Raw genomic sequence first — 16,168 nt, 5'->3', positions numbered from 1 at the left:
TGTTCTTCTAGGAGCCGGGGCTCACCCTGCAGCAGTAATGCAGGCTCCTCAGCCACCTGACGCCAGACAGGGTCTCCGAGAGAAGGCGGTGAACCAGATAATGACTATTGCGTTTGGGATCTAGAGTACAAAGAGGACAGACTTTTTGGGATGAGATCCTTATGGACAGACAGTATAATGGGATCTTGTCAGGAGATCCTCTCAAATGGCCTATACAGTGAAACTCAAATTCCAAACATTAGATGTCTGCTAAAAAGTGCTGATGGTGCTGAGGCTTGTATTACATAAAACTTCAGATGTGGCTTCTGACTGTTGAGGCATCTAGACTCCAGACAACTGAATATGAACCATTGAAGGGTTTTGATTTTCATTATAATCATATTTTTGACTTTGAACGTATTCCATTACAGACTCTGTCATCAAGGACGACACATTTGAGGTGATGATGCAGATTGACTGTGAGGTCATGGACACCAAGATCCTCCACATCAAAACTTCCAGCATCCCAGAGATCCTACGCGCCAACACCACTGACTTCCAATCCACCCATGCCAACGGAAAGGCATCAGCATCGGTTGGTGTTCTATCAGACTCTGCCTGATTTTGGCCTCACCTAAAAGGCCTGGCAATCTAAAAACCTATCATTTTACCAACCTTTTGGTGTATTTAATAAACTGTGACAAAAAAGTAGCCTTGTCTTCCTCTCTGGAAATGTTTAGCATCAGATTCACACATCCTCTGTATTCCACAAGTCCCTGTGCCTCAGATGTTCCAAATCTATTACGACTTTTTAAAGAAGTTGTCCAGCAACTGTTTACTTCCATATTGCTTGGTTTAGAGCGTCTGGTTCATGTTAAATGGACAGAATGCCAATGCAGGCATCTACTGTAGGTATTTTGGTAGAATGAATAGTGGACTTAAAGTTGAACCCTTTGGTAACCTTCACTGTCTTGACCCTACTGCTATAGCATTCTTTTAGATGAGCAAAAATTGAACTAAATAGAAAATAGCTTAATACAAAACATATTAATTGATTCTGGACCCTATTGATGGAATTAAGCCATGTTAACAAGATATATTGCACATACTTAAAAGTGAATAGACCTATCCTGTGATGTTATGCTTGTTGCTTTTTAAAGCCATGTTGGTGAGTGAGCAAAATGAGACATTCAAACAATGATACGCAAGACTCATTTGTATGTATCATACAAACATCATGTAACTGTGAGATGTGGCCGTTATTTGCATTATTTGAAATGTGTAAAATGAGGGTGTAATAATGACCTAATTTTCTTTGAGTTGCTTGAAGTTTTATCATGGTGTTTGCGCTACCTTTTAAAAGGGTTTTCTGAAATAAAACCATGGACAGTAACAAGTCCTAATATTGATGACTTGTTTGTGTGTCAGCATTCATGTTTGAATGCATATTTTATTAACAGTTTTATTTTTAATTAAAGTATATACAACATACACTTTAAACTTCTAACAAGCAGTAAGAAAATACCTTGTCTTGCTTCACTGAATGATCTTGTCTGCTGCCCTTTGGGCAGTTAAAGACCGTGACCATTATATAAAATACAACATGCGCCGGGACAACACGGGAGCCATCTTGAGCAATAAAAGACAGAGCACCAAAATGTGAATTATACAGTACAACACAAAGGCCCTGTAGACTGCTCTACAATCCACTAAGGCAATTTTTTTATATATTTAAAAAAAACTTTTATACAAAAAAAGTGCTGGTCCCTTTTTATTTTATCACTACTCCACGGCTTTTAATATGCAAATATAACATCGTAGGTCACCTGGTGACCGTTGTCCCATGCGTACAGCTTTTTGTCCTTGGGGTTGTAGTCGATTTGCGTTGTGTACGTGTAGTTGTTCGTGAACGGTAATCTAGGGATCATCTGGGTGTGTGTGTGCGTGTCATAGGCGTAGGATATATTGGCGTGGATACGCTCAAAGTTGTCCACCGCGTACAGTACGCCACAGATGACAAAGGAGTTTCCGTAGAAGTGTCTCCTCAGGCCTGTTCTGAACGTACTCTGGAGGCTGAGGTCAGCCGGGTTCACACGGTTTAGCATGATTACTTCCTGGTGGAAGCCCTCCTCGTCCAGCGCAGGGTACACCAACCACAGGCCGCTCTCGTCCACCCCAAAGTCGATGTCCGAGTGTCCTCGCCACCTCCAGGAGGTGTCCTCCTCCTCCTCGAACACTGCGTCATGCAGCGTTGTCCAGGCCGCAACGTAGCGTAGACGCAAGTCAAACTTGATGATGTCACGGGAGAAGGCTCGGTTGTAGTAGAAGGCTCCGTTGTATACGACGTGACCCGTGCCGATCCAGTTGTACGGCAGCTTGTAGGAATTAGTGAAGCGTCCTGACAGGAAACAAGACAATGCAGAAATAAGAGAGTATTCTTTATACTGAGCAATGCACATCACACGAATCAAATTCCACCATTACATGAATCTATTGCCATGTTTGTCTTGTAATCTTGGCACCCAGAACCTAAACAGCTACTCGGTTTTGGGACTAGTCAATTGTGAGAATACCTTTTTTGAAGGTGTCCATGTCGCGGAATTCCAGTAGGTTGTTGCCATAGTAGTAGTTGGTGACATAGATTACATTTCCGTTGCCCTTCGGGTCCTTCATCCAGGCACCTTCCTTCCGGCCGTAGGTATTATGGGTCACTGGGTCAGAGATGGTGGCCAGAGTGTCTTTGCACAGGCCTGTTAGTAAACATACAGAGATAAAGACAACATATGTACTTTCCTCAAGTATTTAAAGATCAAAAAATGAACACTATTTTCCACCAGAAAAGAGTATCAAAATAAAATGTGACTTGTGTGGAATGTGGAAAATCAAATACCCCATCAACCAAAGATATGTTTTTACCAGGGACTTTAGGGGTCGCCGGGGGAACCTCTGAGTGGCCCTCTGTCCAGCTGATGTGATGCTTGGGTCTGGGCGCACTAGTCACCTTGCTTGTCGGGGCTGTGGTGCTGTTGACATTTTGCAGTGCAGTGGTTGGAGACGTGGTCAAAACAGACACGGTTTCAGGTTTTGTAGTGGTCGCTGGTTGAGTGGTGGTTGTGGTAGTCGCTGGTTGAGTGGTGGTTGTGGTAGTCGCTGGTTGAGTGGTGGTTGTGGTAGTCGCTGGTTGAGTGGTGGTTGTGGTAGTCGCTGGTTGAGTGGTGGTTGTGGTAGTCGCTGGTTGAGTGGTGGTTGTGGTAGTCGCTGGTTGAGTGGTGGTTGTGGTAGTCGCTGGTTGAGTGGTGGTTGTGGTAGTCGCAACCGTTGTGTCAGTGTTTGTTTGAATGGTGGTGGTGGTCGGGATGGAAACAGTGGTTGATGGTGTCCCGGTAGCTCCAGGGGCAGATGTAATGGGATTCCTTTGGGGACTAGTGGCTGTTTTGGGGGTGTCAGTCGCCTGGTCATCTGGGTTCCCCTTCCTGTCTTGGGATGCAGGTGTTGGGGGGCCTGCCACAGGTCTGGGGTGTGTGGGTCTCAGTAGCTGGTCATCGATGAGTAGGTCCATGGAACCATCCCCACTCAGGGCTTCCTCTGCTGCTGGTGGTGAATGAGCAGCACAAAGGGTTAAGAAGCATTTACACCAATATACTCAAGAAGCCTCTCCAGTGTCCTATTAAAAACCCATAACAAAACATGTCTATAGGCATAGCCTCAATGTAGAGACCCCCCCCCCCTAAAAAAAGAAGCCTTCAACACTAAAATAAATGGGAAGATTTGCTGTATGTTCTGAACTGGATGGACTACTGCTATGTTAGTTATTCTAGTATTATGTCCAGTATATAAATTGACTTACTGAGCTCTTCACCGGCTCCATCGTCCACTGTGTTGGCCTTGTAGAAGGTCACCCCTCTGATGACCATGCCGTTGGGCCCCACCTTGCCTTTCAGGGGCCACTGGGGCTCTTCCCTGTCCTCTGGCTGGCTCCTCTTCAGCATGGGCCTGGTGGCCCCCTGGCCCTTGGCCCCCACGTAGCGCTCCTCATACTTCTTCTTTAGGAGGATCCAATCACAAAGGACCAAATCACATGCGTTATCATAAAGCTTTTAGTGAGACAACTGTACTATACATGTTGAACTGTAACTACACGATACATTCTTAGCAACCATTTGTTTGTTGCATGGCAGTAAAGGTTTCTGTTTCTGATTCTTAATTGTAATACTAGGCTACAAATGCTATGGTTTTGATCACATTGGTTTTGTGAAAATGAATGCAGTCGAGGTTCAAAGTAAGACGATCATTTTAAGTCATTGTTTTCTGGGCTGTCTGGAAACTGTTGTAGTCAAGAACCCAGACTAGTTTGGATCTCGCCACTGTACTAAAGACGCTGCCAGGCTACTGGACACCTTAATCCCTCGCCATCGTTTCCACTCTAAATCTGGAGTGACTGACAGCCTTGGTTACCTCTGTGTTAGCATAGTGTGTGTGCGCGCGTTACCTCTGTGTTAACATAGGCTGCAGCCGTATCCTTCTGCAGGGACGGCTCCAGCTCAGTTAGACGTTTTCTCTTTTCCATCCTCTGCTGTGCTCTTCTCTCCTTCTCTCTCTCATTCTCCTCACTAGAGCGGCTCCTCACACTCACTTTCTCCTTCTCCGTGTGGTTACGAGAAAAGGTCTGGACACCGACAGAGGCAAAGCAAAAGGGTGAGAAGCCAGTACCACAACCACAGACTTTAAGGTATATAAGCTATGACTGTGAAATGCGTATGAGTGTCAGTATACAAACCTTTTCTATATTGTCAACCCTGTTGAGAAGTTTAGTTGTTACCGAGTGTAACTTTAACAGATCCATCCCGTAAAACGCTCCCTCCAGTAACTCCATTATTGTTGAGAGCTGTAAAAGCAAGATCACGGTAGTCAGAATAATCACAGTACATCTTTCCATGTTATTTTAGTTGTAAAGTCTTACTGTCATGCATGCCGTATTCAATAACCGCTTATGATGTGGACATTTCCATCAGATCAAGTACAGTTTGAGGAAATATTCCACTGGAAAGGACATGCGGTAACTCCTTGTTTGATCAAGATAGTACGCAGACGGGGGTTGTTTTAAGAAGGAAGCCGTGTGGTGTTGTCTCCCCTCAGAGAGATGCAGGCGCTTGTGTATTACCTTGATGTCATCTTTCCCCGCCTCCTGCAGCTTCTTGAACCTGTAATCTCCCTCGCAGGGATTCAGAGCAGAGGGCGGGGCTATGCATGCACACTTTTTACAATTGGGCCCCGATGTCACAGTCTCCACTGTGTAAAAGTCTTCGGCCTTTGCTGCACCCTCCTCTATCCGCCTGCAGGCACTTCTGCTCAGGGGTCTGACAATACATTTACAGCGACAGTCAGAACCTTCCGACAGCGTTTTCACTTTGTCATAATCACCCAGCAGCTACAATGGAGAAGAGATGGGTAGAGCATGGGTAGTCCACCAATGAAGGAGAACAGCATTACACAATTCACACAGACACATGCATTGGTGCAATTTCTTATAAGATATAAGTAACTATTTAAATGGATTACTTATATGGAACAACACAGCATATTCATGAGAATGCATACATTTAGTCCTACATAGGAAAAACCACCATCTCATCTCTCAGATACCAAATACTCTATGCACATTGAAAATGGTTTAATGACTAAGAATCGACTAATGTAGAAAAAATACTGTTTAAAAAAAAAATCACTTACAAAGTAACTACCAAGCAGACCGGGAACATTCGCAGGACATTAGCTAACATTCCTATAAAGTTCCAGTTAGGATTTTATCTAACATTAGGATGAAAACATCCCAAAAACATTCCAATTATGTTTTTGATAACAAAATGTTTTTTTCCTTCCCAGAATTTAAAAAATATATATATATATTTGGAAAGTTGTGCACAACATCTGTAACAACCATCGCAGAACATTCCCCTACGGTTCTTATTAGGTTTCCAAGTAATGTATTAACAAAATGGGTTCTGGGAATGTTCTTGCAACATCAGGCAAATTATTTATACAAACATTGCATAATCATCAGCACAGCTGGACCGTTTTTGTGTTATACGTTTTGGGGCAACCTAATGAATGTTCTGGGAACGTTCACAGAACCAATTTTGGTTTGCTGGGTAAAACAACCACCTTCAATTTATCGCATTGCATTGCAGATGCTTTATGGTTCATAGCAAAACGCCAATACTGACTATAATGGCAATGCTCTGTGTGCATGTGTAATTACGCATGATAAGTGCTCAACATAATAGTTAAACTTTTCCCAGGCCAGTACTCATAGACGATGAAGTATCAATTATTCATATTCTATACTCAAAAGTTATGAATTATAATGCTTGAGAAAATGCCATTTTCTTCCTCACCCCTGTGATTAAATGTCGCACCTGGCTTTGTATAGGTAGGCTATGCGTAAAACTAGCCTGTCAATCCGAACAAATCCAGAGCGAGGTCGTAAATACCTGAGTTAAAACGTTCTCCTGGTTGTCCATCTCATCATCCAGAAGTGGTCCCTCGGTTTGTTCTAGTTGCTCTTTAATTCCATCATGGACATCTGTCAGAGAGTTCTCCATCACATCGCTGGATGCGACTGGTGCCCAAGTGAGGGCGATGGCGCACCACAACAGGAGCAATTGCTGCAACCTAGACATCATCATCTAAATTACCCGGTGCCCAATTGAGACGTTGCCAATCAAAAAAGTATGCCTTTGAAACGATCTGCAGCGAATTCTAAAAGAAATCAACTAGTTTGAAATATCCACATTTTATAAGAAAATGTCCATGGTTAAAGAAAATGTCTGTGATCTTTCAATCGAAATGAATCCGAAATGAATTTTGAATCCTCTCAGGTGAAAAGCATTGTGTTGCCTTCGCTGTAAGTGATAGGTATGATGCCTGTTGATAGTTGGAGGTGAATGAACATGGTTGGTTATGGATAGATGGGAAGGACTTGACCATATTGGATACAGGGTGGAGTCTGTCCCACAGATTGGATGGGAAACAATAACGTTAGAAGAGATGTTCTTTCTTTTTAGTTGTATGCCCCATCTAAACTGTCGCCTAAATGCCTCTTTTGGCTCTTGGGAAATGTTTGAGTGAATTCATTTAAATTCCTGCCGAGTAGGGTATTGTTATAGGTGATTTTATTTTATAGACCGCAAACTAACTCATCACATACGTTGCTGCCTAGTCACTTTAGCCTTACATTTTTTTTGTCATTTAGCAGACTCTCTTATCCAGCGCGACTTACAGGAGTAGTTAGGGTTAAGTGCCTTGCTCAAAGGCACATCATCAGATTTTTAACCTAGTCGACTTGCAGATTCAAACCTGCGACCTTTGTTACTGGCCCAACGCTCTTAACCGCTAGGCTACCTGCCGCCCTACCTATATGAACATATCTCCCTAAATGTCCTCATGCCCATTGACTCGGTATAGCCAAGTTATCATTACTCATTGTATATCTATTCCTCCTATTATTATTTGTATATTATTTGTATATTTTTCTCTCTGCATTGTTGGGAAGTAAGCATTTCACTGTTAGTCTACACATATTGTTTATGAAGCATGTGACGTATAACATTTTATTCGATTTTGATTTAAAATCATAAAAACTCATAAATCGGACCTACTTTGAGTTTATGCTATTTGTAGTGGAAATAAAGGGAAAATGTGTGAGGGTAAGTCTTACCCGACGGAGAACCTTACGCGATTGCGCCATCCAGGGGATTACTCCTGTCAGCATCGTTTTATGTAATGGAAATTATTCTACCAACATTCCAGCAATGTGGGAATTAAGATAAGTGAGTATTATTCTTCATATATTCTTTAGTGAACAGCCATAATACAGTATGTATTTCATAATAATGACAATATTGTATGTTTTACTTGCAACAGACTTTTGATTCTCTTGTTTTGGGTTAATGAACTCTTGTTTCTCAAATCATGTAATGTCAGGGGGGCAGAAACAGTCATGTATTTTCATGTAATTTCATCTCACCTTTGCTCCAACTAAGACACTTTATTCTGTGTTCTAGTTCTAAAAGTGTATCTTAAAAATAGAATAGAACAGCCTGGTCTCATAGACTAGCCATAACAAAAATAAACAAAAATCCGGGACACTCAAATGAGTATGGTATGTTACGTTTGGTATGGTTACTTAAGACATAGGGTTACTTAACGCAAAAGCCAAGACATAACGCAAACGTCTAGCAACCCAAAGGTTGTGTGTTGGTATCTCATCACGGACAAGTTTAGCTAGTTAGCAACTTTGCAACTACTTAGTACTTTTATAGCTACTTTGCAACTACTTAGCATGTTAGCTAACTCTTCCCCTAACCCTAGCCCAACCTCAACCCTTTAACCGAACTCCTAACCCTAACATCACTGAGCCTCTCACATTAAACAACCGTATTTCCTGTAGTTGTTTCTCTTTCAAACGTAGTGGTGCGCACACTAAACAATGTGGCACGGACAGCAGTCACACAATACAAAATTTTTCATTTGATCGTAAGGATTCTCGATACCACGCAGTCTTGCGAAAACAATGATGTGATGACGTGATTAGATTGGTAACGTAGCTAGAACGAGCTGTGGCTCAAAGCAGCCTCAAACGTTTTCAGTCAGACATTCACGCTTGCCATACAGAGTTGAAATATCTAGCCAATACATGTTTTATTGAATAACATTGCTTGTGAACTTCAGAGCTGTATTGATTTGACACTTTGGCTTTGGTTAAAAAGTACACCTGCATATTAGTAGTAGTCATCGCTCTTGCTCGATAGTCTACACATTCTGGGTGATGCAATACAACGTCATCATCTTTGGCTTCTTCTCTGGCGAGCTCTCATTGGCTACTGCTGATCACCGTTCTCAACTTGTTGTTGCACATCTCACACTACAAGAGCATTTGCACATTTTGTGCAGATAAAATCAGACATTTTAAAATATTGGAACGTCTGGGATGGCTTGGTAAACTTCAGATTGTGTCTCTACGGCCATGCGCCTGAGTAGGCAATGACATTGGGGATTTTGTCTCCAATCTCAAAAACTTGTCTGGGACATTTAAATCAGGGCCAAGGTCGTGTAGTGTATGCCTGGCTTATCCCTAACCTTAACCTTAACCCTAACCTTAAACCCTTACCTTAAACCCTAACCAAACTCCTAGCCAAGCTAACGTTAGCTAATTGAAATTCGTAACATACTGTATCATACGTATTGCAAATTCGTAATGTATTATACGAATTGTAATTCGTGACATATCATACGAATTGCATTTTGCAACGTATCATACGAAATGGAGGATTGACATCCACAAACGAATACATGCCATACCAAACGTAACATATCATACTAATATGAGTGTCCTGGATTTTCATTTACTATGCTACGGCTACCCAGGTTGTCCAGGTTGAATAGAAAGATTCAATAGTATGCGCACTTAAAAAAATATAAAAATACTCTCTCAAACTACTCAAACCAGTTACAATAACCTCATCACCCTCTGAAAATGGCGCCAACAGACACGGTCACCCTGTTTTTAGCTCGTTTTTTGGGGAGTGTTATTTCTTACATTATTTGTTCAGAACGTTTCTTATATTATTACCTACAGCCGGAAATAACTTTTGGATATTAGATTGCCGGTCACTCACCAGAAATTCATGCAGAAATTTGACTTACCTGATCTGGATCCTTTGTTTGAACTTCCTGAGGGAGCTCTAGTCATCCCAGGGGCTGCGACAAAAAACAGTCACCAGAGAAGAGGTCGAAGGAGTGGGGCCCTAGTCAGACTCAGGCATACCATCCACCACTTCCGAGTTTATTACTCGCTAAAGTTCAGTCCCTGGACAATAAAGTAGACAAGCTCAGGGCAAGGATCACCTTCCAGATAGACATCAGGGACTGTAACATATGTTTTACGGAATCATGGATCTCTCCGGATATATTGTTCTCTGTCCATTGCGTGGACAGGAAGAAAGAACTGTCCTGAAAAAAGAAAGGCGGAGAGGTTTGTTTCATGATTAACAACTCATGGTGTGATTGTGGTAATGTACAGGAACTCAAGTCCATTTGATCTCCCAATCTGGAATACCTCACCATCAAATGTCGACCGCATTACCTCCCAATACATTTTTTGGGGTCATCATTAATGCCCTGTATATTCCCCTCCAAGCCGACACCACAACGGCTCTCAAGGAACTACACTGGACTGTGTGCAAACTGGAAACCACATATCCTGAGGCCGCATTTATTGAAGCTGTGGACTTTAATAAAGGAAATCGGAGGAAGTTCTAACAACACATCTCCTGTGCGCCCTCCCTTTGACAAATCAGATCACGCCTCCATTCTGCTCCTTTCCACCTATAGGCAGAAACTTAAACAAGAAGCTCCCGTGGTATAGACTGTTCAACGTTGGTCAGACTAATTGGAATCAATGCTTCAAGATTGTTTTGATCACACGGACTGGGAAATGTTCTGGGTCACCTCTGAGAATAGAATTGACATATACAATGCCTCGGTGACGGGGTTCATCAGGAAGTGCATAGAGGATGTTGTCCCCATTGTGAAGATTAGAACTTATCCACACCTAGGTAGCATTCGCGCGCAAAACTGGGAAAATGGACGTGTACAAAATAAAGGTCTTCATGGATTCACCTGTACCCAAATACCCAAGACCCGATCTGGGACCTGAGCGGGTCCGGATCCAGAATTCCTAATAATGTCACGGGTCGGGGTCGGATCTGATATGATTATCACGGGTCTCGGGTATGTGTAATTGTAACTGACTTGTCCGGAAGGACCCACATTTTTTCACATTTTGTTACATTACAGACTTATTCTAAAATGGATTACATAAAAACTATTCCTCACCAATCTACACGTAAATATCACGTTTACAGAACTATTCAGACCCTTTACTCAGTACTTTTTTGAAGCACCTTTCGCAGCAATTACAGCCTTGAGTCTTCTTGGGTATGATGCTACAAGCTTGGCACACCTGTAGTTGGAGAGTTTCTCCCATTCTTCTCTGAAGATCCTCTCAAGCTCTGTCAGGTTGGATGGGGAGCGTTGCTGCACAGCTATTTTACAGTCTCTCCAGAGATGTTTGATCGGGTTCAAGTCCGGGCTCTGGCTGGGCCACTCAAGGACATTCAAAGACTTGTCCCGAAGCCACTCCTGCATTGTCTTGGCTGTGTGCTTAGGGTCATTGTCCTGTTGGAAGGTGAACCTTCGTCCCAGTCCTAGGTCCTGAGCACTCTGGAGCAGGTTTTCATCAAGGATCTCTCCATTAGTTTTTCCCTTGATCCTGACTAGTCTCCCAGTCCCTGCCGCTGAAAAACATCCCCACAGCATGATGCTTCCACCACCATGCTTCACCGTAGGGATGGTGCCAGGTTTCCTCCAGACGTGACGCTTGGCCTTCAGGCCGAAGAATTCAATCTTGGTTTTATCAGACCAGAGAATCTTGTTTCTCATGGTCTGAGAGTCCTTTAGGTGCCTTTAGGCAAACTCCAAGTGGGCTGTCATGTGCCTTTTACTGAGGAGTGGCTTCCATCTGGCCACTCTACCATAAAGGCCTGATTGGTGGAGTGCTGCACAGATGGTCGTCTGTCTGGAAGGTTCTCCCCTCTCCACAGAGGAACTCTGGAGCTCTGTCAGAGTGTCCATCAGGTTCTTGGTCACCTCCCTGACCAAGGCCCTTCTCAACTGATTGCTCAGTTTGGCCAGGTGGCCAGCTCTAGGAAGAATCTTGGTGGTTCCTAACTTCTTACATTTAAGAATGATGGAGGCCAGTTTGCTTCCAAACTTCTTCTTGGAAAAAGGGAAGGGGTCTGAATACTTTCCGAATGCAATATAGATCCGAACACAACTGCTAAAGTAGAGAGAGAGAAATATCGGCTGTATTTTTATATTTGGAAAGTTATATTGATGGTGTATTTATTTGAAGGATCAGTATGATGTGCAATTAATGTGAAATTAATATGGTTGATTTTTAAGGTTAGGAAGAAGTGCAGTGTATAGTGCCATTTTTTAGGATGTCTATATAAATTATTTGTCACGCCCTGACCGTAGAGAGCTTTTTATGTCTCTATTTTGGTTTGGTCAGGGTGTGATTTGGGTGGGCATTCTATGTTCATTTTCTATGTTTTGTATTTCTTTGTGTTTGGCCGGGTGTGGTTCTCAATCAGAGGCAGCTGTCTATCGTTGTCTCTGATTGAGAATCATAATTAGGTAGCTTTTTCCCACATGGTTTTTGTGGGTAGTTATTTTCTGTTTAGTGTTTTGCACCTTACAGGACTGTTTCGGTTTCATTTATTCTCTTGTTATTTTGTTATAGAGTTCAGTGTAAATAAAAAACATGAACACTTACCACGCTGCGCTTTGATCCGACTACTCTTCTTCAGACGACGAAAACCGTTACATGAATGTATTTTTGGTTGTTTGTAATTTTGTCTTGTCTTTTAATCATTATATATATTGTTTTTACCATCAAAGACCACTTTTGAAACAAGCGTTTTAATTCATACTTTCAAGTGATTTCCTCTGGGTCCACATTGTACATTTTGTTGTATATGTCTGTTACCCAAAATTAATAATATTCAATATATCTTGAAAACTTGATTGTTGACATGCAAAACATTTTGGGGCTATATCAACACTGGCTACCAAAAGGTATTTTTTAGGTAGAGTTTTCCATTAATAATGTTTATGTACTTTAAAAATGTACAGTATATACTGTATTCTAGTCATTGAACACTGGTCACTTTAATAATGTTGACATATTGTCTTACCCACTTTATATGTATTTATATACTGTATTATACTGATGGCTCATCCTATATAACTACTGCACACACCTTTTTAAAATGTATTTGAGACATTTTTACCTCCTTTTCACCCAAATTTCATGATTTCGATCTTGTCTCATCGCTGCGACTCCCCAACAGGCTCGGGAGAGGCAAAGATTGAGTCATGCGTCCTCCGAAACGTGACCCGCCAGCCGCACATTTTAAAACCCACTCGCTTAACCCGGAAGCCAGTTGCACCAATGTGTAGGAGAAAACACCTTTCAACTGACAACCGAGTCAGCCTGCAGGCACCCGGCCCACCACAAGGAGTTGCTAGAGCGCAATGAGACAAGTAAAGCCCCCCCCCCCCCCCCCCCCCCCCCCGGGGCTAAACTCTCTCCTAACCCGGACGACACTGGGCCAATTGTGCGCCTCCCTATGAGACTCTCACGGCCGGTTGTGACACAGCCTGGGATCAAACCCCAGGCTGTAGTGAGGCCACAACACTGCAATGCAGTGCCGTAGACCGCTGCGCCACTCGGGAGGTCTTGTACACACCTTTTCTATTGATATACTATGTATATATATATATATATATATTTATATTCCGTTCTCTGACATTGTTCATTCTGATATTTCTTAATTGCTTAATTTTTATGGATTCTTTGTGTATGGTTTTAAACATTTTTATTGCTAGATATTATTATTGCACTGTTGGAGCTAGAAACAAAAGCATTTCGCTGCACCTGTGTTAACAACTGCAAATCTGTGTACGAGACCAATAAACTTTGATTTGATTTGAAGGATAGTTCTCGTGGTTGAGTAATACTTGATTGATAATTCCCTGTGCTATGGAATGTGCATATGTCAGTGTTTATTTAAGTGTGAGAGGTGCAGATCCGTGTTGCTTGGCACCCCTCATTCAAAGCTATTAGAACAACAGTCTATTGTGTAGGTACAGAGCCCTCCAGCAGTATGTGGCAGGGAGGTTGACGTTGTTGCTTTGACACACACCTACAGCTATGCCACAGCCGCTAGAGGTCCTCTTTAATGCGTACCTGTGTGAGTGAAATCACAGATCTTTTTTTGTTTCAAAGGTACCTGTAATATTATGGAGACGTGCCAGGGAGTGCAGATACTGATCTGAGGGATACTATTTTCTTTTATCATTGGGGTTGGGGAACTTTGAAGAAAAGTAGGAAATTAACTGTGTATAAGTCAGCATAGGAGGTTTAGAGTTGTTTGTTGAGTATAACGTCTTATTGATTTACCGCTTTCCTTTTAGTAGTAATAAAAAAATTATATACCATGGGAAGATTTTGAATCTGATAACAGACACAGATTGGAGAGTTTGTGGTAGCTAATAATGGTCAGCCGAACACATGTCCAAAGATTTGTTTTAGGACTGTTTTAAATTTGATACAGTTCCCTTTCCTCCCCCAACAACTTTGAACATTATAGATTACTTTTAAGTAAAATGTTCTGCATGGTATTCCATATGATGTGTTCAGTGAACCACACGTATAGTGAATTCCTAAAAGAGGGATTCTGACAGGAAAGTTCTTTTGGGGTGAAACGTCTGAACATGCCTCTCCAGTCAAACCTCTATATTTACGGTAACACAAGAACAAGCTTGCATTATCCTAGGTGGTATACTATTGTCTGGTTGGAGTTCAGATGGGATGGTGCAACCATGGGAAAGATATTCAGCAGATTAGCTAAAGGGGAAATCTCCTGCAATCTGTTCCTTAAAGAGACCTCATCAAAGCCCTCCATAAATATTACATTGGCCTCAAGGTAAGACCTTCTGTGAGGGAGCATTAAATAATTCACATCCAATGATAACCTTAACTAATACAAAACATACAAATAAGTCCCCCTTGTCTTCTCTTGTGTTTTCAACTCCCTCTTCTTACATCGCTCCATATGGAACAGCTTATACACATTGATGGAAACATGGAGAGATTTGGCCAGAAAACCAAGTGAAACATAGCTGCGGGCGTTATTTCCAGTTGTTGGGGCTGGGTTTGATTTCCATAAGACTATTTAGTAGAATATACCGTTTTCATAGATTTTCGGCTTTAAGTGGAACAGTTGTTGGGGTTTCTATTCAATCAAAGTCCGTAACCATGTTTCCTGAGGAAGACAAGAGCAACATTCTTCCAGAACTGAGAGAATGAATGCGAGTTTAAGTTTGTGTAATCAATAACATAATGTAAACAGTATAATATATGTTTGAGACAAAATAAACTTCATGGCATATTCATTCAAACATGCTTTCAAACAGCATGGGAATAATAATATTTAGCCTTTGCTGTGGAACTCTAACCACTTTTGACTGGCATTAGAAAAGTTGGTCTTGTACTGTATATGCTATGCATTGTTCACTCATTGCCAGAAACATTGTGTCTGTGTTTATAGGATTTGTAAGACATTATTTTCTTGAAAAGACCAGGACAAAGAGGATATGCTCTCCAGGAAACGTAATGTTGCTTGCATAACCCCAGCTCTCTGATATTATAAGTGAGATATTTCACTGTAGGATTCCCCAGAATCTCTAAGTAGCTCGAAGAACCAATCATACCCGTCTGTCGCCCGCCCTCTGGTCATTCTCGAGCATGCCAAACGTCCTCACACTCTTGCGAGTAGAGGAATGTGGTGAGATATCTCACTCATATCAGAGAACCAAGGTTATACAAGTAACCTTACGTTCTCTTTCAATTATTCGTTTCTATCTCACTGTGGGTTATGGCTAACTCCAATATCGCACATGCTCTCTGAAGCCAGGTGGTCTCACATATCAACCCTCAGAGGCCCCAATGAAGGTGCAGTGACATCCAACCGGTAAAACACAATATAAGTGGGGGTGCTGAACAAGCCGCAATCGCAAATCTCCTGTAAGGAGATGCCCTTGCACAGTGCCCAAGATGTAGCCATACCTCTGGTGGAGTGAGCCCTCAGGCCCTCCGGAGGCTGTAACCCCTTGCTATTATAGGCCAATATAAGAGCTTCCACAATACAATGTGACAACCGTTAACGAGAGGGGCCTCCCCGGACGACGCTGGGCCAATTGTGCGCCGCTCTACGGGACTCCCAATCACGTCCGGTTGTGATACAGCCTGGAATCGAACCATGGTCTGCATTGACGCCTCTAGCACTGACCACACGCCTTAGACCAAGGCGGCACTCGGGAGCCAAATTGATAGACATAGCAAACAATGCACACTTTGAAGTTATAAACAATGACTAGCCACCAAATGGTGGGACAGAGCGCATTCTGGAGAGAGACGGGCCTTGTGCATCTGAGCCACAATCCCCATATTCTTGGACGGTGGCATCCCCGCAGCCTCCTCAATTTATTAGTCCACTGAGAC

General features: G+C 42.4%; 2 protein-coding genes across 6 annotated transcripts in view; one reads left to right on the top strand and one right to left on the bottom strand.

The window, feature by feature from the left end:
• LOC129814269 (cyclic AMP-dependent transcription factor ATF-6 alpha-like) overlaps window positions 1-1,388 on the top strand; it is a 48,040-nt gene extending 46,652 nt beyond the window's left edge. For all 3 annotated transcript variants that reach the window (XM_055867286.1, XM_055867288.1, XM_055867287.1), the window contains exon 16: window positions 411-1,388. In XM_055867286.1, coding sequence (XP_055723261.1) covers window positions 411-601 — 191 coding nt within the window. In that variant the 3' untranslated portion in view covers window positions 602-1,388. The remainder of the gene's footprint in view (window positions 1-410) is intronic.
• An 84-nt stretch (window positions 1,389-1,472) lies between these two features.
• Window positions 1,473-6,971, bottom strand: LOC129814268 (olfactomedin-like protein 2B). 3 transcript variants are annotated; one of them, XM_055867282.1, is made up of 8 exons: window positions 6,471-6,971; window positions 5,141-5,407; window positions 4,757-4,864; window positions 4,469-4,645; window positions 3,827-4,022; window positions 2,896-3,570; window positions 2,553-2,729; window positions 1,473-2,377 (listed from the first exon to the last, which is right to left on the bottom strand). In XM_055867282.1, the coding sequence occupies exons 1-8, from the start codon at window positions 6,663-6,665 to the stop codon at window positions 1,776-1,778; spliced, it is 2,397 nt and encodes a 798-aa protein (XP_055723257.1). In that variant the 5' UTR covers window positions 6,666-6,971; the 3' UTR covers window positions 1,473-1,775. The 3 variants fall into 3 exon arrangements, with proteins under 3 accessions (XP_055723257.1, XP_055723260.1, XP_055723259.1); XM_055867285.1 differs by having other exon boundaries at window positions 3,827-4,019; XM_055867284.1 differs by having other exon boundaries at window positions 2,896-3,567; window positions 6,471-6,970.
• Between the last annotated feature and the right edge of the window lie 9,197 nt (window positions 6,972-16,168).

The sequence above is a fragment of the Salvelinus fontinalis genome, chromosome 17 (assembly GCF_029448725.1).
Source record: "Salvelinus fontinalis isolate EN_2023a chromosome 17, ASM2944872v1, whole genome shotgun sequence".
Lineage (NCBI taxonomy): Eukaryota > Metazoa > Chordata > Actinopteri > Salmoniformes > Salmonidae > Salvelinus > Salvelinus fontinalis.
The sequence above is the reverse complement of the archived record's forward strand: the minus strand, read 5'-3'. Positions and strand labels throughout refer to the sequence as shown.